The following is a 25,519-nucleotide window of genomic DNA, read 5'->3' as shown; positions in this document are numbered from 1 at the left end:
TTCAGGATGCTTTATGGTATGATATGGTACCTTCATAGTATGAGGAGAAATACGGTCAAGAACTCTGATATCTACCGCAGAGAGAATCCTGCAGAGAGCCAAAACACACCTGTTGTTCCTATTGACCCATTTTTGTCAGGGTAATAAACAACTTCAGAGCCTGTTCCTGGTTGCTCTCCATGTCAGAGGAGTGGACAATTCCGGAGCACACCTCCTCAGCCACCCTACCCGGCATCAAGAGGAATGGGTGCTCAGCCGGGGCATCTTCAGGATGATAGCTGCTATATGGGGCATGCCGGAGATAGATCTGTTCGCTACAATAGACGGGTCGAAAGGTTCGCTCCACTGTACAGGGCATGTACTCGATGCCCTTCTAAACCCTTGGACGGTTCACCTGACCCTCCGATGTTATGGTCGCCAGCTGTTACCAGGATGATGAGGTAATAAGGAGCGAGAGTCATCTTAGTAGCCGGTGGGGCCAAAAAGCCATGGGTTTCATGGCTGAGAGCCATGTCATGGGTTCTCCCTCTGGATCGGGACCTGCGCTCACAAAGACCCTGTTACACCCTCAGGTCAGAGCTCTACACCTCACGGCATGTAATTTGAGGGGCAGTTACTGAAGCTAAGCAGATGACTTATTTGGCACCCTCTTGCAGAAAAAACTTTAAACTTTCCATTCAGCAGACCTTTCCGGGAAGGGTCTTTTTCCTGGCCATATTAGAGTTCCGGCAGGAGGGGCATGAGTTCGGACTTGCAGGTAACACCCGAAAATTCCAAGTTTCGACTCTGGAGGCCAAGTATAATTATAACGTGCTGGCAACGAAGGGGTAGCTCGATCTTTCTCTGCTTGCCAGCAAGCAAACCCGGTTAACATTCTTCAAAGACCGCCTTGGGGACCTTAGCTTAGTCCTAGATGCTTTCACACAGGGACCATTCGGGCCAATACACTTGACCTGAATAAAGTGCGTTTCATTGAAAGCCACCTTACTGGTAGCTCTAGTATCGGCAAGGAGGATGCATGATCTCCATGCCCTGTCAATAGATCCTCCATCCTGACAATATTTCAGGGCAGAATAGTGTCAAAGACGTACCTGTCCTACCTCCCTAGAAAGGCTGCTAAATTCCATAGATCCAAAAAATCTACCTTCCCTCTTTTTTATGATAGCCCGGCAACACCAGAGAAGGAAAGATAGCATGGCCTAGACGTAAAGGGGGGCCATCTTAGTCTATATAGATAACTCTAGGCCCTGGAGGCAGAGCAGGGCACTTTTAGTCTCTTTTTGTCTCTTTCCAGGGTAACAAGAAGTGTGAATCAGAAACGCATTGGCAAATTCGGCAAAAATGGAGAAGGCCCGCCACAGGGCATGAGGGCACATTCTGCAGGAGCCATATCTTCTTCCTGGGCCGAAAGGACGAATGTCCCAATTGAGCTAATATGTAAGACCGCAACCTGGTCTTCTCCTTCTGCCTTTTATAATCACTACAGGCTAGATTTGTCTTTTTCCGATGACTTGGCCTTTGGTAGATCTGTTATTAACACGGTGGGCCCTCCCAGATGATTATCTCTGAAAATCTCTCAGTGGGTGCTGTCGTGGCGAAGAGAAAAAAACGGATTACTTACCAGTAATACTCTTTTGTAGAGCCACGACAGCACCCGCTCACTTCCTTCCCTTGATATATCTACATGTGGTTCACTCTGGTGGGTGAAGGATAGAGGCTGTATATAAATGTGAAATGTAGCAAAAAATATAAGTATATATATATATATATATGCTAGAATCACTTACTGAGCAAATTGACTAAAGCATGTGTGGCAGTTCCTCTTGTTCTCTGTAATCCAACTGAGGGAGCGAGGGGGACCGCCCCTTTTATCTCTCTGTAGGTTTCCTGTTCCTAGGGGCGGATCCCCTCTCTCAGTGGGTGCTGTCGTGGCTCTACAAAAGAGTATTACCGGTAAGTAATCCGGTTTTTCTTTTTTAATAAATTTACAAAAATTTCTACATTTGTTATTTTTCAGTCAAGATGGGGTGCAGCGTGTACATTAATGAGAAAAAAATGAACTTTTTTGAATTTACCAAATGGCTGCAATGAAACAATGAAAAATTTAAAAGGGTCTGAATACTTTCTGTACCCACTGTAAGTGGTACAATTAGTATAATTATCAATAATATAATGATATTAATAGTGATGAGCGAATGTGCTCGCCACTACTCGGTACTCGCCTGAGTATCACTGTACTCGGCGAGCACTGAGCATTTCCGGGATTACTTGGCGGGAACTCAGGTCTCCACCCAGGATTTTTGGCGGACTTTAGAGACCCAATCACGCTTCAGGGATTGTCTGCCAGACTACGAAACGCCGCTGCCATCTTAGTTGTGGTCGTACAGTGATTGGCTGACCGGACGCCGCCCTGCTCGGCGCATTCAGCTATGTTGTGAGAGAGTGTAGGGAGAGCGGCTGCCTTAATAGGGTTAGAATTGGGGATTTCTTGGTTAGTGCGGGGTCTACCATCCTAAATACTCACATCCAGCTAAACCAACAGTCCTTCTTAGCACAAATTCCGGAGTATATAGGTTCTAGTGTTAGGCAGGCAGAGTAGTGTACGTCGCTGTATACACTACTGTAACACTTCCTGTGTTCTGATGCTGCTGCTACCTGTGGGATATATTAGCCGTATATAGCTAGCCCCAGGTGTAATTGGAATACAGGCTACACATTTTTTGGTGTGGTATCTCGGTGCCAGCTCATAACTGTGCGTGCTCAAAGATTGGCCAGTTTATGATTTTTATCATTTTTTTTTTGCCTGGCTGTCAGTTCTGGTTAAATACAGCAGTATTTAGGCCAAAAAAAAATACAGGCCACACATTTTTTGGAGTGAAATCTCCTTGCCAGCTCATATCTGTGCGTGCTCAAAGTTTGGCCAGTTTACGGCTGTTTTCTTTTGTTTGCCTGGCTGTCACTTTTGGTTAAATACAGCACTAGCTAGCCCAAAAATAAAAAAGGGCACATTTTACAGTGGGGTCTATCTGTGACACCCCTCATACATCCGTGTGCCAAAAATTGAGACAATTAGGCCAAAATTCCCTTTTTTGGGCACTTTGTCACTCTTGTTATATACACGCAGTGCCTGGGCTGACAAAAATTTCCCCATGGGAGTTACATTTTTTAAAATTATACTATGGGCATCATAGACACCCTTGCCAAAAATTGAGTGAATTTTGCATCACGGAATACGTTCACCCTTGTGTTCTACTGGTTGTGGATGATGAGGATAAGGAGGAGGGTAACACCAAACAGACCAAATCAGGAAGCGGATCCCCATGTGTGGTTGTAAAGAGGTGCATGAGCATACACCTCCACAAAAAAAGAATTTGAGGTTATTTTTCGCTGTTTTCATTTGGTGGTGTACAGAAGTCTTGCCCAATCCAGCCCTTGTTCATTTTTATAAGAGTCAGCCTGTCAGCATTGTCAGTTGACAGGCGAATGTGCTTAGCTGTTATACTGCAATTCCACCAGCGGAAGTAAAAACCAACTCTGACCGAACGCTAGCAGCAGGGCAGGCCAGGAGCTCGAAGGCATACAGAGCCAGTTCATGCCATGTGTCCAGCTTGGATGCTCACTAATTAAAAGGCACAAAGGAATCCCAGAGAACGTTTGTACGATCTACAAGGTACTCCCTCAACATCTTCCCAAACATTGCACTTCTTGTGCCAGCACCCCTTGCTTCTGTGCCGACACGATGGGAGGGTCTGAGAAAACTGTCCCAGAAATTTACCATTGTTCTCCTGCCTGAGCTGGATTGTACTTCTGTCTCTCTCGCTTGGACTCCTTGGTTGTACAACAAACTGACGTCTGCTGCCAGTGTTCTCACATGGTAATTTTTTCAGTAATTCCGCTACAAGGACCCTCTGGTACAGCAACATTTTTGTACACCTCTCTGCCTCTGGAAGAGGAAAATTGAAAGTTCTCCTTGTAGCGTGGGTCTAGAAGTGTCACCAACCAGCAGTGAGTGTCACCGAAAATTTTGATAATGCGAGGGTCACGGGAAATGCAGCGCAACATAAAGTCAGTCCAATGCGTTCCAAACTGGTAACAGGCAACACTTCCGTGTTGTCACCAAGGGGGACGACTGACCATGCTGTCCTCCTTGTCCTCAGGCCTACAACATATACAATAAACCTCAGTAAGATCATAGTGCAAACATCATTGCAAATAACTTCTTGCAAATACACCACTGTATTTTTAAGCTCACCCACCTCATTTTAGTTTTTTTTAGTTGTCACGAGTAGGATTGTTTTGTTTGGGTTAAATTTTTGTTATCGTTGTTACTTAGTGTAGATTGTAAGCTGTCACAAGCAGGGTAGTTTTCTTTGGGTTAAATTATTGGATTATTGTTATCATTGTTATTTAGGACTGTTGCGTTTGAAACTAAAACTGTAAATGTTTTCACTCTATAATAGCAATATTCAAATTAGAACACAGATAAGCAGGATGGAGACGTTAATTATGCTATCATTGATGCTCACCCTATTGGTGGAGTCCTCAAAGTTTTGGAGGATGGTACACATGTCAGACATCCATGTTCACACCTCAGATGTTATGTGTGAAGACAGAACTTAATGCCGACAACCTTGTTGATGCTGGTAGATTAGTCACCAACTGCACTCTTCTGCTCAGAAATTCTTTTCTACATCTGCAGTGTAGAGTTTCAAGGCCAGAGGTCATCACACACCAGTCGGTGAGCCAGAAGCTGCAAGCAATGCTGAATCATGGCAAGGGCGGATGAAGCTGTAGCTCACTTTCTAAAATGGGTACGCAGAGCCTTGTACTTTTGCTAGCAGATCTGGCAGCTCCGTGTCGCTTTGCAGAAAACGTTGACCAATGAGGTTAAGCGCATAAGCCAGGCATGGCACGTATGTGAGCTCGCCTTGCCACAGAGCAGCCACCAGGTTCCAGCCATTGTCACACACAACCATGCCTGGCTGTTGGTTCTGTGGTGTCAGCCACAGATCTGCCTGCTCTTTCAGAGCTGTCCACAACTCTTCATCATTGTGCGATTTGTCACCTAAGCATATTAGCTTCTGCACAGCCTGTTGCCACTTTGATGAGGCAGTGCTGCAGTGCTTCCAGCTTGTGACTGATGTGCAACTTTTGGAGATGGAGGCTGAAGAGGAGGCGGAGTAGGTGCAGGAGCTGTAGATTGGGGGCAACCCAGATTGACGTAGGGCCCGCAATACTTGGGGTTGGGAGGACGTGCACCATACTAAGGTCGGCGTGGGTCCCGGCTTTCACTATGTTAACCTAGTGTGCCTTCAGTGAGATTTACCGTCCCTGACCACATGCACTTGTCCACGTGTTTGTGGTTAGGTGGACTTTACAAGTAACAGCTTTGCTGAGGGCACGGGTAATGTTGTGGAACACGTGCCTGTGTAATGCCAGGACTGCACACCAGGACAAATAGTCCCGCATGTTCATGGCCTCGGGGTGATCCTCAACTCTGCCCTCTCTTTCAAGCTACATATCCAAGCCCTTGCCTCCTCCTGCCCACTACAACTGAAAAATGTTGGTGAATGCCCTCATGATCTCCCGCCTAGAATATTGCAACCTTCTACTCTTTGGCCTCCCCTCTAGCACTCTTGCACCACTCAAATCTATCCTAAACTCTGCTGCCAGAGTAATCGAACTGTCCCTCCATTATTCCCCAGCCTCTCCTCTCTGCCAGGCCCTTCACTGCCTTCCTATTGCCCATAGGCTACAGTTCAAATTCCTAACTGACATACAAAGCCTTCCACAACCTATCACCTCCATACATCTGTGACATGGTCTCCCAATGTCCAACTGGGTCATGACTTCTACACTACCCCAATGTTCCGTCAGCGAGATATACTGTCCTTGCCCACAAGGACTTAGGTGCACTTTCCCTGTAACAGCATTGTTGAGGGCCCGGGTAATGTGGGACACGTGCTTGCTTGTGTAATGTTGTGGCGAGAGGGGACAGAGTACCTTGTGGCGGTCAACGCCATCAGGTTGCGTAAATGAAACATTTTGAGCGCAAGCAGACGAGAAAGGTGTGAATTTAGTACTGTGGCGTTGGCTGCGTATTTCCGCTTGTGTTCCAACTACTTGGGTATGGACAACTGAACGCTGTGTTGGGACAAGGACGTAGACGTGCATTTTAATGGTGCTAGTTGAGTTTGTGGGCAACTACAGATGCAGGGCAGGAGGCATTTTTGCATGCACCATGGAAAGGGGATTGGCTTGCACGCACAACAGCGGAAGAATCAGTGGTATCACCTGCAGACACTGTTCATGGAGCCTGGTGTTTAACCAACAAAGTCGTGTGCTTTGCTGCCATGTGCCTGATCATGCTGGTGGTGGTAAGGCTGGTAGTTTTGCAACCCCTGCTGATGCTCGCATGGCCAGTGGTGCAAATGGCCTTTTTTGGGTTATCGGCCGAGTCTTTAAAAAACAACAAGACTGTTAGGTGGACATTCATTGTCTCCCTCTCCCACACCACCTCCTTACCTCGACACCAGTCTTTCGGTTTTCCCCAAGACTCAGTTCTAGGACCCCTACTCTTCGCCATCTACACCTTCGGCCTGGGACAGCTGATGTAATGGCACGGTTTGCAATATCATCACTATGCCGATGACACACAGATCTACCTATCTGTACCTGACATCACCTCCTTACAGACCAAAATCACACGTCTTCCCACTATATCATCCTTCTTTTCTGCTCGCTTTCAAAAAGTGGACATGGATAAATCCGAATACATCATCTTTCAATCATCTCACGCTGAGTAGATAGAGCTGTGTATGCATCATTTGGTACCACTTTAGTAAAAGGGAAAGTTTGCCCAAGAGAAAATGATTTTCCAGAAATTCACAGCCTTTTTTGCACATTTTTTGCAGCTGTGATCTTCATCTTCTTGGTGTGGATGTGGTAAATTTCAAAGTCGGCATCAGTACCATCATCTTCCATATCTTGTAAAGAGGAAATCTGGTGTTTTCAAGGGTCGTGGTTATGTATGTTTAGTGGCCTTCCTTTAACAGTGTTCGCTACACTAGGACAAATAATTTTCGACTGGGACATTTGGATATTATTGGTAATATGTATGGGTGAAGATGAAGAAGATTGTGAAATGGGTGTGTTTATAGTAACGTACGGTGCACTCCTCTTTCAACTTAGTTTTTCACAAGCATCCATCAGTTTGTTTGGTTTTACTCCAACACTGATCTGCTTTCTCTAATTCAGCATCTCACGAACATGTTACACTTTGCCATTTATACAGACACGTGCGTCTTTGGCAACATATTTTGGATGGGCATTTCTTAGGCCAAATCTCACATACCCATCTGTTACACCGATCTTCTGACGGACATGAAACCCATTCTGGTAATTGATGGTGGCAAAACGTCCAATCATTGTAGGCTGTATGCTGGATCTCATACCTCCCATAGCCACTGCTGTTATTAATCATGTACGTTCCCATTCCTTTCATCACCATGCCTCTTTTCCTGATCACTTCATCCAATGATTCGGCCACCATATTTTTAATAAAAACCTCCAGCTTCCCAGCAGCAACTGTGTAGGAAACCACGTTACAGTTTTGCAAGGTGTTTATTATGCCCCTAAAAAAAGTACACACTATGTTGATATGTACCCCCAGGGGGAAATGTTTGCCAGCCCATACACTTAGTGTATGGGCATTCCAAGTCTAGGAGACCGGCTCCTTTAAATTGGGCATAGTTTTAATTCAGGCCTTCCTCCACATCTCATCATCCACCCCCACTAGATCAACAGGGTTAACGTGTTCCATGCTGCTACAGCCAGTGTCGAATTCCAAACTGTTACCCCGCTCTCACCGTGTACCTCCACAGCACGCCGCCCGACTTCACTTCCCGTTTCGCATCCGGCGCTGAGGTCCTGTAGGGTGCGCATGCGTGCCGCGCGCTATTGACTCTGCGGCTGCGCGCCCAGTACCAATTCCCATCCGGCGCACTTGCGCACAACCCGCAGCTCTGACTGCGCCCGCACTGACTCTGACGTCTTTATGGTCCTGGAGGACCTGACCCAGAAGTCCCGGCGCCCATTCCCTATATCTGGACACCTGTTCCTGTAGGTGGCGCCTGATTATCGCTTTTGCTTCCTTGGTAGGCCTTCTTAGTGCCTTCATGGTGGCTCTCTGTATTCAGGTCCACTACCTTGTACTCTGGTGTGCTTCCCAGCATGCGCTCTGCTCTGTATTGTACCCAGACGTGCTTCCCAGCACGCGCTCTGCTCTGTCTCGTACCCAGGCGTGCTTCCCAGTTCTCGTCCTGCACCATGCTGTACCCTGCGTGCCCCTGTGTACACGCTGTACGCACTTCCGTACCCAGTGTGCCCCGAATACTGGGTTTACATATTCCTGTACCCTGCGTGCCCCTGTCTTCACCCTGCTAAACACGGTCTCTCGTGCCTCCGTCGAGCAGGCCACCTGCCAGCAGTTGTGGTACTTTATTCCCCTGGGCCTGCCCCTGATGCTCCCTGTATAGGGGGTGGTCCTCACTAGGTCAGCTCACCCGGGGTGGGTTAGTATCACGGCCCAGAGGGTTCACTCCAGGAGTCGTCACACGGACAAGGGTGGGTGGTTTTGCTGGGAGTAAAATACTTTTTATGGAAAAGATTGAAGTGTACCACACAAGCGAACATGTTTGCCAGCCAACAAACTTAGTGTATGGGCATTACAAGTCTAGGAGACCCGCTCCTTTTTAATGGGAGATTTTTGGTTAAGAGGTCCTCCTCCATGTTTCTTCCAAGGGGGGATTGAGGTTATTGGGGTGTATGTGACTTGGTAGCAGGGCAAACCTTGCAGTCAACGCAACATTTTTTATGGAAGCCATCATGGACATCTCGTGAAAGGGGTATTGGGGTGCATTGTAATTCTTGGCAGCCCAGCCACTCACTGCATAGGCTATAACAGTTTAGGAGACCCACTGTTTAATAATGGCCCTTTAAGCAGATTAATGCTGCCTGATGTCCCTGTAAAAATATGCTCGGTGACTTTAAGAGTCCCTCCTTCATAAATGAATCCAGATGTGTCTACTTAGGTGTCACACACCACATGGCCAGCTAGGGTTGGTAAATGTTAACAATGACATTTCCAAGTAAATGCATTTGTTTTGGTTGAAAGCAATGTTAAAGTTGAAAAATGCTTCAAAAACGTGGCGTCTGAACATAGCCCAAGTGGTGGAGGAACATTTTGGTCTGGGGTTAATTATTTTGCCTTATATACAGTCATATGTTAAAGTTTGGGCACCCCTATTAATGTTAACCTTTTTTCTTTATAACAATTTTGGTTTTTGCAACAGCTATTTCAGTTTCATATATCTAATAACTGATGGACTCAGTTATATTTCTGGATTCAAATGAGGTTTATTGTACTAACAAAAAATGCGTAATCTGCATTTAAACAAAATTTGACCTGTTCAAAAGTATGGGCACCTCAACATAAAAGTGAAATTAATATTGCGTAGATCCTCCTTTTGCAAAAATAACAGCATCTAGTCGCTTCCTGTAGCTATTAATGAGTTCCTGGATCCTGGATGAAGGTATTTGTGACCATTCCTGTTTACAAAACAATTCCAGTTCAGTTAAGTTTGATGGTCGCTGAGCATGGACAGCCCGCTTCAAATCATCCCACAGATGTTCAATGATATTCAGGTCTGGGGACTGGGATGGCCATTCCAGAACATTGTAATTGTTCCTCTGCATGAATGCCTGAGTAGATTTGGAGCGGTGTTTTGGATCATTGTCTTGCTGAAATATCCATCCCCTGCGTAACTTCAACTTCATCACTGATTCTTGCTCATTATTGTCAAGAATCTGCTGATACTGAGTTGAATCCATGCGACCCTCAACTTTAACAAGATTCCCGGTGCAGGCATTGGCCACACAGCCCCAAAGCATGATGGAACCTCCACCAAATTTTTCTGTGGGTAGCAAGTGTTTTTCTTGGAATGCTGTGTTTTTTAGCCTCCATGCATAACGCCTTTTTGTATAACTCAATCTTTGTTTCATCAGTTCACAGGACCTTCTTCCAAAATGTAACTGGTTTTTCCAAATGTGCTTTTGCTTACCTCAGGCGACTGTTTGTGGCGTGCTTGCAGAAACGGCTTCTTTAGCATCACTCTCCCATACAGCTTCTCCTTGTGCAAAGTGCGCTGTATTGTTGACCGATGCACAGTGACACCATCTGCAGCAAGATGATGCTGCAGGTCTTTGGAGGTGGTCTGTGGATTGTCCTTGACTGTTCTCACCATTCTTCTTCTCTGCCTTTCTGATATTTTTCTTGGCCTGCCACTTCTGGGCTTAACAAGAACTGTACCTGTGTTCTTCCATTTCCTTACTATGTTCCTCACAGTGGAAACTGACAGGTTAAATCTCTGAAACAACTTTTTGTATCCTTCCCCTGAAAAGCTATGTTGAATAATCTTTGTTTTCAGATCATTTGAGAGTTGTTTTGAGGAGCCCATGATGCCACTCTTCATAGGAGAATCAAATAGGAGAACTACTTGCAAGTGGCCACCTTAACCTTTTCTCATGATTTGATACACCTGGCTATGAAGTTCAAAGCTCAGTGAGGTTACAAAACCAATTTAGTGCTTCAGGAAGTCAGTAAAAAGTAGCTAGGAGTGTTCAAATCAAGAAAATGATAAGGGTGCCCATATTTTTGAACCGGTCAAATTTTGTTTAAATGCAGATTGCACATTTTCTGTTAGTACAATAAACCTCATTTGAATCCAGAAATATAACTGAGTCCATCAGTTATTAGATATATGAAACTGAAATAGCTGTTGCAAAAACCAAAATTGTTATAAAGAAAAAAGGTTAACATTAATAGGGGTGCCCAAACTTTAACATATGACTGTACAAGTCATTAACCTGGAAAGGATGTACCTTTACATATTTCCCAGCAAAATCCTTTTTGGTTTCGTTTTGGTACACTACCATTCAAAAGTTTGGGGTCACCCAGACAATTTTGTGTTTTCCATGAAAACTCATACTTTTATTAATCAAATGAGTTGCCAAATGAATTTAAAATGTAGTCCAGACATTGACAAGGTTCGAAAAAAAGATTTTTACTTGCAATAATAATTTTCTCCTTCAAACGTTACTTTCTTCAAAGAATGCTCCCTTTGCAGCAATTACAGCATTGCAGACCATTGACATTCTAGAAGTTAATTTGCTGATGTAATCTGGAGAAATTTCACCCATGCTTCCTGAAGCCCCTCCCAAAAGTTGGTTTGGCTTGATGGGCAAAATTGCGTACCATACGGTCAAGCTGCTCCCACAACAGCTCAATAGGGTTGAGATCTGGTGATTGCGCTGTAGTGATGGGCAGTCCGGCTCTTTTTGGTGATCTGGCTCTCATGGCTCTGCTCACCAAAAAGAGCTGGCTCTTTTAGGATCCGAGACCCCGCCCATCTACCACATAAACCCCACCCACTTTCTATGAACCAATTAAATTGATGAGTGGGTGGAGTTTTGTTCGGGTGGGCTGAGTTACGTCTGCTGAATACCGGGATTTTACGCCCAGTGAGAGCCATTCAGGGATTTTAGTGGCTCTCACTGGGGTGCCGGCTCACATCATTCACAGCAGGGTGCCAGCTCTTTATGTCGGATCGTTCGCGAACGACACATCACTACTGCGCTGGCCAGTCCATTACAGATAGAATACCAGCTGCCTGCTTCTCTAAATAGTTCTTGCATAATTTGGGGGTATGCTTTGGGTCATTGTCCTGTTGTGGGATGAAATTGGCTCCAATCAAGAGGTGTCCACGCATGGCGTTGCAAAATGGAGTGATAGCCTTCCTTATTCAAAATCCCTTTTACCTTGTACAAATCTCCCACTTTACCAGCACTTTTGCAGCAGCCAGGGTTGTCCATCTGGCTAATCGTTTCTCAGACGCGTCCGCTCTTCGCCAGTCGTTACACTGGCTGCCAATTCATTACAGGGTACAATTCAAAGTACTTGTTCTCACCCACAAAGCTCTCCACAGTGCGGCACCCCCTTACATCTCCTCCCTCATTTCTGTCTATCGGCCTAACCGACCGCTGCGCTCTGCAAATGACTTTCGACTAACCTCTGCCCTAATCCGTACCTCCCACTCCCGACTCCAAGACTTATCCCGTGCTGCGCCAATCCTCTGGAATGCTCTACCCCAAAATATTAGGACCATCCACAATTTGCATAGTTTTAGGCGCTCGCTCAAAACACATTTGTTCAGAGCGGCCTATCACATTCAGTAATCAAAGTCATGTTTGTGTGTGTGTAGCCCATTCACTATCTCCATCTAACCCCCACCCCCTGAAGATGGCTGGACCGTCATTGTAAATACATCATTGTAAATACAAACCTGTGCTTTGTATCCCCCCCACCTCATTGTAGATTGTAAGCTCCACGAGCAGGGTCGTCTTATTTCGCTTTAATTATTGTATTGTTAACGTTGTTACTTATGACTGTTGTGTTTGAAACTGTTCAACTGTAAAGCGCTGCGGAATATGTTGGCGCTATATAAATAAAGATTATTATTATTATTATTATTACCAGCACCAAAGCAACCCCAGACCATCACATTACCTCCACCATGCTTGACAGAGGGCTTCAGCCACTCTTCCAGCATCTTTTCAGTTGTTCTGCATCTCACAAATATTCTTCTGTGTGATCCAAACACCTCAAACTTGGATTCGTCTGTCCATAACACTTTTTACCCATCTTCCTCTGTCCAATGTCTGTGTACTGTGTTTTGCGTGTACTATTTAATGAATCTACCAGTTGAGGACCTGTGAGGCATCGATTTCTCAAACTACAGACTCTAATGTAATTGTCTTGTTGCTCAGTTGTGCAGCGGGGCCTCCCACTTCTCTTTCTACTCTGGCTAGAACCTGTTTGTACTCTCCTCTGAAGGGAGTAGTACACCGTTGTAGGAAATCTTCAGTTTCTTGGCAATTTCTCGCATGGAACAGCCTTCATTTCTAAGAGCAAGAATGGACTGTCAAGTTTCACATGAAAGTTCTTTTTTTCTGGCCATTTTGAGAGTTTAATCTAACCAACAAATGTAATGCTCCAGATTCTCAACTAGCTCAAAGGAAGGTTAGGTTTCTAGCTTCTCCAATCAGCCAAACTGTTTTCAGCTGTGCTAACATACTTGCACAAGGGTTTTCAAAGGTATTATAACCATCCATTAGCCTTCTTACACAGTTAAATGTGTAAAGTCGAAGTGCTAGTAAGCACGAAACGGCCGTCGTCAGATATTGCTCACTCCTCCCTCCAGCCTCCCGGCCATGAAGTTTTAATGTGGATTGCTAAATAAAGCGGACTTTTTCACCTGGATCGGTGAGTGCTATGCTATTCTTTCCTCTCATTGGCTTCTTACACAGTTAGCAAACACAAAGTACCATAAGAACACTGGAGTGATGGTTGTTGGAAATGGGCCTCTATACACCTATGAAGATATTGCATTACAAACCAGACGTTTGCAGCTAGAATAGTCATTTACCACATTAACAATGTATAGAGTATTTCTGAATCATTTAATGTTAGCTTCATTGGAAAAACTGTGCTTTTCTTTCAAAAATAAGGAAATTTCTAAGTGACCCTAAACTTTTGAACGGTAGTGTGTTTTTTGGTGCACCGGTAAAAATGGCACGAAACTCTGACAACATTGTTTAAAGCTGTGAACTAGGAGTCAGGAATGCTTCCAGGGGCGATCCCCATGATGTTTCTGTGTCATTTTAGCAGTGTTTCCATCATTTTTAGACGTTCTTTGACTTTAAAAGGACCCCCGGGGGGGGGGATCATTGTAAAATGCCCGGGTATCCCATAGATTTACATTGGGCTCGTTGTTCTGTCCGAGTACCCGAGTATTCCAATTTGCTCGACCCGAACAGCGAGCACCCAAGCATTTTAGTGCTCGCCCATCACTAGGTCTGAATACTTTCCATACCCACTGTATATATCTACCTCCATTGCAATTTTGCACATAGCCACTAGATGGAACCACAGCACCTGTACCAAATTTGATTATGTTTACACACAGATGGTTTATGCAAATGCAATATGTGTATACATTTTTTAGATATGATTAACTATACATCTGTGCATTATTTATTTATTTATTTGTATAAATGGATTGATTACAACTTTTTGTCTTTGTTAAATATTCCCCTTTAAACTTATCTTTTAGCTGAATATTTACTACTGTGTTTAATAAAGATTCATTGATTTTTATGATATTTATACTCTTTTGTTTGGGTAGTACAATTCGCGGCTGCAGTCTAGCAGATTTCTAGTTTGTCGATTTCTTCATCAAGGTCCCAGAAAAACTTGATTGGCAAATCTGACATCTTCTCTTTGTACACTTTATCAAACATCTCACTCTGTGCCACCGTCATTATAGTTTTCCAGTCACCAACAATCCCTGGTAAAGAAAAAGGGATAAAACAGTGAATGCAATGGCTTTCACTCTTAAATCTGTTAAGGTTAAAAAACAATATTTTACACCCATTTTTGCTTTATATATTCACAACTTAAACGGAATTTGAAATCAGAACATGACATTAAATCAGGTTTTGAATTATGGACCGGAGAGCTGTGTGGTCCGAGAGGAATACTGCACTAACAAGAGCAGGAGGAGAACCTGTCATACCTATATAATAGTAAGTGCCAAAATACCTTGTCCCCAACACATCAGATGATATAAAGATAAAGTGATAAAGTGGCCAACCCCGTTACCTCATTTTGCAGGCAGCAATAGAGCGTGTAATACAAAGGCTATATAGGAAGCAACTAATTCAAAAGTTTTAATGAAACCCAATTGCAAAAATAAGTTTTAGCCCCAATTACATGCATGTAAACAAGAAACAAAAATGTCACCAAAGGTGGACAACACGTTTAACCCCTTTTCGATCTTAGTCATATCCATACGTCTAGGTCAGCTGGTACTTACCAACCTTGGACGTATGAATTCATCCGTGGGAGTCGGCGCAGCATCTGTGACGTCAGCTCTAGTCACGGATGCTGCACAGACTCCCAGCCTGATCTGCGATGAACTCGGCAGCGTGGAAAAATTAACTGTCACTTTCCTATGCTCAAGAGTTCACCTCGGGTCAGGCTGGGAGGCTGCGCTGACTTCACTGATGCTGCCGCAGGCATCTTCTCATTCATTCCTCAGTAGTTTACAGCCGGGGAGGTCGCATTAACACTGCTCCCAGTTGTAAACTGTTTATCCCCCAGATATGGATTACACCGTTGGAATGTTCACCGGACAGGTATGGTATATTGTTGGTTTTTTATTTTTCATTTATTACAGGAGATCGAGGGCATTGTTTGGATTAGCAGAAAAATAAATATGTCAAAACTGTGTGTCCTTTCATTTCATTAAACTACTTTATTCTGCATGTGTGTGTTTATTTAACCCCTTACAAACTTTAGGATCAGTAATGGATAGGTGTCTTATTGACACCTCTCCATTACTAAGCCAGGCTTAATGTCACCCTACAATACAAAGGTGACATTAACCCCTTATTACCCCATACGCCACCACTACAGGGCAGTGGGAAGAGAAAGGCTAAGTGCCGGAACTGGCACATCTTACAGATTCGCCTTTTCTGGGATGGCTGGGGGCAGATTTTTTTAGCCGGGGGGGGGCAATAAACATGGTCCCTTTCTAGGTTACTAATATCTGCCCTCAGTCACTGGCTTCCCTCTCTGGCGCAGAAAATTGCGAATACGTGAATACATTCTTTTAGTAAATACATACAGTTCCCAAATTTTACACACACATACTAATAACACTATTGGTCACTGACATATATAAATCTAACTGTTCTGCATGGGTTTACTGTGTTTAAACCATTTGTCATATCCTGCAATGATTTTACAGAAGCCAACAAATGAATTATCGGCTATTCTGCTATCAAGATCTCTATGAAATATAAAGATATATACTGTATATATGTCACTGACATATATATATATATATTTATATATACACCTATACTATGTGTATATTTCTATTTTATCTATTCTATTGTAAGCTGTCAGTGTGATTTTACTGTACAGCGCACTGAATTGACGGCTTTTGAAAGGACACCGGTGCATATTTCTTGCAAGTCACACTGATGGTCCATGTGGTGTGTGAGTTTTTCCTCACACCCATAGACTTGCATTGGTGAGTCTCGGCCGATATATGGTGCAAATGTGGTGCCCCTGAGGCTCAGTCGCCACAGAGGTACTGCACCTCCTTCTGAGGTGTGGTGCCCCACCATCCAGGTAAGGTGGAGGCTCCTGACCACACTCCAACACCTGCACCCCACACCACAAAGTAGTGTAGCAAAGCACCATCGGCGGCTCCCTGCTTGGAGTATAGCAAAGCATCTTCGGCGGCTCCCTGCTTGGAACACGAAACGTGCTGGGTGATGGGTGGAGCTTAGTTACATTAAAGAGAGCGGGAAGAGTTTAGGTAGGGAGTCAGAGTTGTTGTTGAGTTGGAGAGAGAAGAAGATCCAGAGAGAGGGATAGATGGATGGAAGTGCTGCAGCAGATCCCAGTGACCTGGGTCTGCTGGCACAGGAAAGGAAGAGAGAGAGAGCGACATAGACTGAAAGCCTGATTTTCCATAGAAAGAAAGATTAGTACGGAACGTGAGGAGTAAAAGAGAACAGAGGACTTGGGTTAGAAGAAAACCCTTCCTAGAAGTTCTAAGCGCAAGGCCGGGGCCCGGTCCCCGAGGTTGTATGGATACTAATGGTCCTGCAGCAGACACCGGAGGAATAGAAGTAGTGACCACTTTATTCCCACACAAGACGTGGGGGCACAACAGCAACTGGATAGTGAGCCGGGACTTAGTAGCAAGGAGTCCCCGAAGCAGGCTACAGCTGTCTGCCGTACAAGTAGAGTTCATAAGAACATTGGACAGGAGGAAATCCAGTGTAACTCCGCACTAGGAGTACTTCACTTAAAGGCGCTATAAGAGGAGACGTTCAGAAAGGCACATGTTGAGTGTTGGAAAGGAGTATTCCATCTGGCCTGGAGGTTGACTGAGTCCCTAACCCGGAGGACACGGCACGGAAGTAGGCACCTGTTTGTACAACAGACTGTGAGTAAAGCTTTGGAACTACATGCCCTGGTGTCCTCCACTTATTCCTGCGCCAACCTGCCCAGCACTGCTACATCCCTCGCACCTGACACTACACCATCTAAGTGTCACTTCACCAACACTGCCCTGGGACTACAGCCCTGCCTGTGGAGGGCTATAACATCACTGCTGCACCACAGCATCTGTCCCAGAGGATCTGTCTGCAGCATCGGCTTACATCTCTATTGCCGAACACCACAGGTGGCATCACGAATCACTTATCATAAGCACATTGAACATTCTCCTTTTACAATGGGCGCCCAGGGCCACGGGCCGGGTCCCAGCTGCCATGACATCTCCCATTAAAGCTCATCGGGCCCGGTACCGAGTACCCCACAGCCCTGGGCAGTGGCGTATCCAGGGGGGGCAGCCGGGGCAGTTGCCCCGGGCGCAGGCAGCAGGGGGGCGCAGTCGGGCCGCCCCCGGCCGCCTAATGCAGCGGTTGGCAGTGTATCTCCCCTGGCGGCTGCGTTCTGCCGCCCCCAGTCCTGGGAGTCGGTGGTTCTCTGTGTCGGCTGTCAAGCTGACAGCCGACGCAGAGAAGGAGGCCGCGCCAACTCCCAGGCAGAAATTGTACTGGCGTCTATACAGACGCCAGTACAGCTCTGACCGCCGGGTCAGAGCGACGTCAGCAGAGTGATCAGGTCATGTGATCACGCTGCTGACGTCACTCCCCGGCGCCCAGAGCGAACGCTGGTGGTAAGTGTGCTCCTCTGTGGAGCTGAAGAACCACCGAAGATAGGAGATGGGGGTTAATGTGGGGATGGGGGTTAATGTGCGGATGGGGGTTAATTGGTGGAGATGGGGGTTAATGTATGGGGGTTAATGAGTGGAGATGGGATTAATGTGGGGATGGGGGTTAATGTGTGGGGATGGGATTAATGTGGGGATGGGGGTTAATGAGTGGAGATGGGGGTTAATGTGTGGGGGCTAATGAGTGGAGATGGGGGTTATTGTGGGGATGGGGGTTAATGTATGGGGGTTAATGAGTGGAGATGGGGGTTAATGTATGGGGATGGGGGTTAATGTATGGGGGTTAAGGAGTGGGGATGGGGGTTAATGTATGGGGGTTAATGAGTGGAGATGGGGGTTAATGAGTGGGGATGGGGGTTAATGTATGGGGGTTAATGTGTGGAGATGGGGGTTAATGTGTGGAGATGGGATTAATGTGGGGATCGGGGTTAATGAGTGGAGATGGGATTAATGTGGGGATGGGGATTAATGTGGGGATGGGGGTTAATGAGTGGAGATGGGGGTTAATGTGTGGGGGTTAATTTGGGGATGGGGGTTAATGATTGGGGGGTTAATGAGAGGAGATGGGGTTAATGAGTGGAGATGGGGGATTAATGAGTGGATATGGGGGTTAATGTGTGGAGGGGTTAATGAGTGGGGATGGGGGTTAATGTGTGGGGGATTTGGAGTGGGGGTACATAATGAGTGGGTAGATTTGGAGTGGGGGTACATAATGTGTGGGGGGATTTGGGAGTAGGGATGAGGGGTTATTGAGTGGGGATGGGGGGGTACTTAATGTGTGTGGGGGATTTGGAGTGGGGATGGTATTTAATGTGTGTGGGGAGATTTGAGGACACAAAATGAAGAGTATGAGGAAACAGTATGGGGGTTGGGTGCAGACAGTATGGGGAACGAATGGGTGAATGTATGTGGACACAGTATGGGGAGTTGGGGATATGTGTGAGCAGACAGTATAGAGAGTGAGGGGGTAAATATATGAGGAGACAGTATGAGGAAGGAGGGGAATAGTGTGAGGCCACAGTATATTGCAGATATTTTTATTTAGTAGCATTATAATGACACTTCTGTCTTTAAGGGCATCGTGTGGAGAGTTGCTGCAGAAGACCGGAGAAGATGGAAGTCTACAGAGATGGCTGTGGATGAGAAAACTCATCATGGGTTCTGGACAAGAAGAAGAAAAGGAGAACAACTCCAGAGATGATGTCATCTATAAGGTACCTGGGTGTAAATATTATTTGTGACACTGACTAATTCTCATGTTTTTGTTAGAAACACTAAAGGGGTTGTCCAGGTTTGTGCTGAGTCTGCAGTCATTCTATATGACTGCAGACTTCTGAATTCTCACAGTGCTCACTGAACGCTGTTAGGATTCTCTCGTGCCGGTAATTTACATACATGCGGTCACATGCTGACTAGACGTGTGTGGCCTCACTCAATGAAAATGAACGGAGCGGGGCCAGGCACGTCTAGTCGGAATGTGGCCAGAAGTATATAAATCACATACTTGTGCTGACATGACTGTATATCGGCAAGGGAGAATCCTAAATGTGTGCAGTGACTCCAAACTCCACTATGGTGAAGACCAAAGAGCTGTCAAAGGACACCAGAAACAAAATTGTAGCCCTGCACCAGGCTGGGAAGACTGAATCTGCAATAGCCAACCAGCTTGGAGTGAAGAAATCAACTGTGGGAGCAATAATTAGAAAATGGAAGACATACAAGACCACTGATAATCTCCCTCGATCTGGTGCTCCACGCAAAATCCCACCCCGTGGGGTCAGAATGATCACAAGAACGGTGAGCAAAAATCCCAGAACCACGCGGGGGGACCTAGTGAATGAACTGCAGAGAGCTGGGACCAATGTAACAAGGCCTACCATAAGTAACACACTACGCCACCATGGACTCAGATCCTGCAGTGCCAGACGTGTCCCACTGCTTAAGCCTGTACATGTCCGGGCCCGTCTGAAGTTTGCTAGAGAGCATTTGGATGATCCAGATGAGTTTTGGGAGAATGTCCTATGGTCTGATGAAACCAAACTGGAACTGTTTGGTAGAAACACAACTTGTCATGTTTGGAGGAAAAAGAATACTGAGTTGCATCCATCAAACACCATACCTACTGTAAAGCATGGTGGTGGAAACATCATGCTTTGGGGCTGTTTCTCTGCAAAGGGGCCAGGACGACTGATCCGGGTACATGAAAGAATGAATGGGGCCATGTATCGTGAGATTTTGAGTGCAAACCTCCTTCCATCAGCAAGGGCATTGAAGATGAAACGTGGCTGGGTCTTTCAACATGACAATGATCCAAAGCACACCGCCAGGGCAACGAACGAGTGGCTTCGTAAGAAGCATTTCAAGGTCCTGGAGTGGCCTAGCCAGTCTCCAGATCTCAACCCTATAGAAAACCTTTGGAGGGAGTTGAAAGTCCGTGTTGCCAAGCGAAAAGCCAAAAACATCACTGCTCTAGAGGAGATCTGCATGGAGGAATGGGCCAACATACCAACAACAGTGTGTGGCAACCTTGTGAAGACTTACAGAAAACGTTTGACCTCTGTCATTGCCAACAAAGGATATATCACAAAGTATTGAGATGAAATTTTGTTTCTGACCAAATACTTATTTTCCACCATAATATGCAAATAAAATGAAAAAAAAAACAGACAATGTGATTTTCTGGATTTTTTTTTCTCAGTTTGTCTCCCATAGTTGAGGTCTACCTATGATGTAAATTACAGACACCTCTCATCTTTTTAAGTGGTGGAACTTGCACTATTGCTGACTGACTAAATACTTTTTTGCCCCACTGTATTTGTTTCTCACATAACCGCCTCCAAGATTTCTCCCGAATATCCCCTATCCTCTGGAATGCCATGCCTCAACACGTCCGATTATCCACCACCGTCGGATCCTTCAAACTGAACCTGAAAACCCATCTTTTCAGGAAAGCTGACAGCCTGCAATGACCATTCTGCCACCTCACCACCGCCTGAGCTGCCGCCTCATCACCACCAGAGCTGCTGCACCCCCGACCTTCTGTCTCTTCCCCACTATCCCGTAGAATATAAGTCCACAAGGACAGGGTCCTCTCCCCTCTGTACCAGTCTGTCATTGTAAATTTGTTTACTGTTAACGATATCTATAACTTTGTATGTAACCCCCCTTCTCATGTACAGCACCATGGAATTAATGGCGCTATATAAATAAATAATAATAATAATAATAATAACTGTGGTCCTGGTGCTATGCATTTTTTTCTTGCATAGCACACGTCCGTATTCCTTTCTAGTGTGACACCGGCCTAACTGAGAATATCTCAGGCTGGGTGGAGAACATTCTGAAACCCTTGGTGAGGCGCACACCCAGCTATATATCCAGAACACCAATACACAATACTAGCCACCATGGATGTAGAGTCTCTATTCCAACATTCCTCATGAGGATGGGATTGTGGCATGAAAATGTTTCCTTAAAAAAAAACTAGCTAGCCACAGAACCAACACTGCAATTTATCAGGTCTGTGCTCCATCACAACTATTTTTCCTTTGGGAACAATTTATACCTAGTGTATGGGCAGCGCCATGGTAAGCCAAATATCCCCACAACATGTTAACATATTTATGGTTAATCTAGAGGAGGAGTTTTGTCATCTTGCTCTATTAACCCCTTTGCGACATGCGCCATACTAGTACAGCGCATGTCTCTTCTCTCCCTTTGATGTGTGCACTGGCGCTGAGCCCACATCTTTCCCGAGACTTTTCAGTTGTTTTGAACAGCTGACATGTGCCTGGAACAGCTGCATGTGGAATCGCAATATACCCATGGCTTTAAACCCATTAAATGCCGCTGTCAAACTCTGACAGTTGCATTTAATGCCAATTCCGGCCATCTGGCCGGAAATCCGCCCTGCAGTGACCCCCGTCATGTGATCGCGGGTCACCGGTGGATTGGCATGACAACAATAGAGGTCTCCTGGAGATGGGCACTCATAGCAAGTGAGTAATTCTGCTACACACAGGTATATGTAGGAAAATGACGGTGCTGAGGTCACAGGAGTACATGCCGGCAGCGAACAGACTCAGTGACATCACCTCTCATCACTGAGCCTGTGCGCGCTGCTTCCCATTCATTCCCCATGTATACAAAAACACTTGGAGTAAAGACATCCACCAAAAGGAATAATTAAAATAGTTTTATTCTCAAAGATTCATAATTTTAAACAAGAAGCACATAAAGACGGGTCACATAATTAAAGAGCTCCATATGATGAAGAATTCAGGTGCAGAAAAAACACACATGCAGCAATATTAATAGCAATGGAGTAAAAAGTATATATTGGATATATAGATATAAATAAAGTTCCAGTGCTTCAAGTCTTAATCTAAAATATCCAAGACATCCCACAGAGTGACCCCCTCTCAGTAATATCCCATCACAGCATAATAGCTCAAAGTCTCAATTTGGAGGCCACATAATGGAAACCATTCAAAATCGCTTACCCATAGCTGATTAGTATGTCACATGTGTAGCCCCTACGCGCGTTTCGCGTGGGCTTCGTCGGGGGGCTGTGATGGCATGTTCTGTCCCACTCTCCCTTATATCACCCCACCGCAGCTGTAGAGAATCATCATAAATGGCGCATGTCATCATGATAGGACCCGGAGCTCGCGTCAGCAGACGGCGCCAATATGGCGGTGCGGTTCACCCAGAACAACTGGTGACGTCACTGAACCGCACACGTCATTAGGCGGCTCCAGAGGTAACGCGCCGGTCATCTCTATACAAGAGACATGCGCACCGATAATCTCACAATACAGGTCACCAAGACGACGGGTGACGTCACCAGAACGCCCACACTACATAGCGGCGCCTGAAAATAACGCGCCGATCGTCTCGGGACATGCGCTCTGATAATCTCACGGTGCGATCTAGCAGTTGAACCCGATAACAAAATTGAAAGGCGCATGTCTGGTAACAATATAAAGAATTTGCACCCTGATAATCCCAATGCAAGACCATATGCACCAATGAACAAAGTGTATAATATTCAATTCACGGAATAATATAAACGCATTAATGCACCATGAATAACATCCAGATCCATATTAACATGAAATAAAAAATATATAATAATATATGCACAAGTGACAAAAAGTGAAGAACACCACAATATGTGTGGAAAAATCTTTTACAAAAATATTCCACAAAATTATTAAATAAAAAAATGTGAAATGAATATGTGAAAATAAACAGTGAAAAATATATTTTTATAGTTATTATAAAACTATAGTGCCAAAATCAATCCAAAAAATTGGAATGATTACATATACTGTGTAGTGCTGTATAATACCATATATTCAAACCACTATGAAGTGAAAAATACAAAAAATAGTGCAAAACTAAATTTTAATTATAAAAATAAAAAATCATGAATATATGATCCAGACGCTCCAGCATTTGAGAAAATCTTCCTGATCCAGTTGCTAGACGTCAAGGGTCCAAAAGGGAGGATACTCACAGGTACTCATTCACATATGGCAATAAACTATACGAGACACAAAACATACAAAATAAAAATAAATCCAAAAACACAAATATTATAAAAAGGAGGAAAAACTAATTTGCTCTTTAAGCCTTTTGGTGCTACAGTATCCAGAACTGCAATCCATTTACATTCTCTCTGCGTAAGGAGTCGCACTGCATCCCCACCTCTGATACCCAAATGGATACAGTCAATCCCATATATCTTCAGATCATTTGGATTACAGTTATGTCTCAATTTAAAATGCCGGGGGAGCGATTTAAGCCCACCAACATCATCCACATCACGAGCGGCTATGATGTCCCTAACGTGTCCACGTGTCCTTACTCGTAGCTCTCGTGATGGTAACCCTACATATGTTAAATTACAATCAGTGGGATCCGTTGAAGCGTTCCAGAGTTAAGGGGCTAAGTAAAAATCTTCCCCCAGCCAGTAATACTGCTAAAATAAATAATACAGTCACCCTCATTTCTAGTGCTGTGTTAATGATGCTCCATTCATATACTGTTTACAGTTAATCACTGTCCTCTGAGGGATACAGTAAGAGACCCTTTTGGCAGCGATTGACTTTGGCATCATGTGCAGCAAAAAAGACACACCAGCGATCCCGACAACGATACGACCAGGTAAGGATCGCTGGTTAATCACTAAATGGTCGCTAGTAAGCTGTCAAACAGTCAGATTTACCCAACAACGCAGCAACGATCCAGCGATCCGTATAACGACCTCGGCGGTCGTTAGGACTTTGTCACACAGCAGCTATTCTGATGACTCCTGCCTGTGTCCATGATTTTTGAGTCGCTAACGAGGTCGCTCGTCAGTGTCAAACACAGCGATACGCGCTGGCCAGCGGGACACCAGCAATCATAAAATGGCCAAGGACATTCGAGCACAATCAGCGACATCGCAGCGGGGGACGTCGCTGCTAAGTGTCACACGTATCGCGATCACTGGCGAGGTCGCTGTTGCGCCACAATATTGGTGACGCTTCAGCGATCTCACTATGTGAGATGGGGCCTTTACATGTGTGGTCAAAGTAAACAATATACCAGCATTGGCATGAAGGGTGAGTATATATTATTTATTTTAGGGTTCACACTCATCTGTGTGAAAAACAGACGAGTACAATCCGATAAAAAATCAGATTGCACTCTGACTAATGATGTTCTATGATTCCCTGCTTGTCGTGATTTTTTCTCAGCTCATATCAGACACAGGAAAAAATTGCAGCATGTGCGATTGGCAGCGTATATAGTACGAGACTTGCCAATGCAAGTCAATGGGTGCAAGAAAAAATGCACGACACATGGTTCGCTAGCGGTTATGTCGGTGAGGTGAATGAAGTTCATTGGCTATGAACGCCATTCACCTTATTCACCTTATTCATGTAAGGCCGGGATCACACAAGCGTGTGTAATGCGAGAAACTTGCACGAGTCTCTCACATCAACACCCGGCACTGCCGCCGGCACTCGGGACCAGAGTGTGCGGCTGCATAGAAATACATGCAGCTGCACACTCCGGTCCTGAGTGCCAGCAACATTGCGAATATTGATGCGAGAGACTCGTGCGAGTTTCTCGCATTACAGATGCAAGTGAGACACTGAATACCAGGCTGAACCTTTGCTTCATGTCAACGTTCAGCACGGCATCTAGATGTAGCAGAGCTAGATTCATCTCTGGCCAAATTAATTATCTTCTCGTCGGACTGGTGAGAAATATGTTTTATTTTTACTATTTTTTGTCTTTTACAAGGAACCTTGGATTATCTTCTTGTCGGACAGGTGAGGTTAACTTTGCTTTTTTATTTTTCATTTTTTTAATAAATGTGTAAAAGTGGTGGTGGGTGGAGTTATTTCAAATTAAGTAATTTATTCAGGCTGTGTTATTTTACATTTTGACTATGGTGTTAGTAATGGGATCGTCTTATGGGAATTTCTCATTTCTCCCGGTGAACTCTCTGAGCTCAGCGCTGTACTGTGAGACTTTTTCTCACTATGCTAGCGGTGACCTCACCAAAGGTCATTGCACATAACAGC

The 25,519-nt window shown here is 45.0% G+C and overlaps 1 protein-coding gene across 3 annotated transcripts in view; it reads right to left on the bottom strand.

Moving 5' to 3' along the window:
• Positions 1–14,146: 14,146 nt before the first annotated feature.
• The window catches only part of LOC141089507 (amine sulfotransferase-like), a 315,569-nt gene continuing 304,196 nt past the window's right edge, over positions 14,147–25,519 (bottom strand). For all 3 annotated transcript variants that reach the window (XM_073575966.1, XM_073575964.1, XM_073575965.1), the window contains one exon: positions 14,147–14,465. In XM_073575966.1, coding sequence (XP_073432067.1) covers positions 14,439–14,465 — 27 coding nt within the window. In that variant the 3' untranslated portion in view covers positions 14,147–14,438. The remainder of the gene's footprint in view (positions 14,466–25,519) is intronic.

The sequence above is a fragment of the Dendrobates tinctorius genome, unplaced genomic scaffold (assembly GCF_039654945.1).
Source record: "Dendrobates tinctorius isolate UK_male_01 unplaced genomic scaffold, ASM3965494v1 ptg000046l, whole genome shotgun sequence".
In the NCBI taxonomy this organism is placed as follows: Eukaryota; Metazoa; Chordata; class Amphibia; order Anura; family Dendrobatidae; genus Dendrobates; species Dendrobates tinctorius.
The sequence above is the reverse complement of the archived record's forward strand: the minus strand, read 5'-3'. Positions and strand labels throughout refer to the sequence as shown.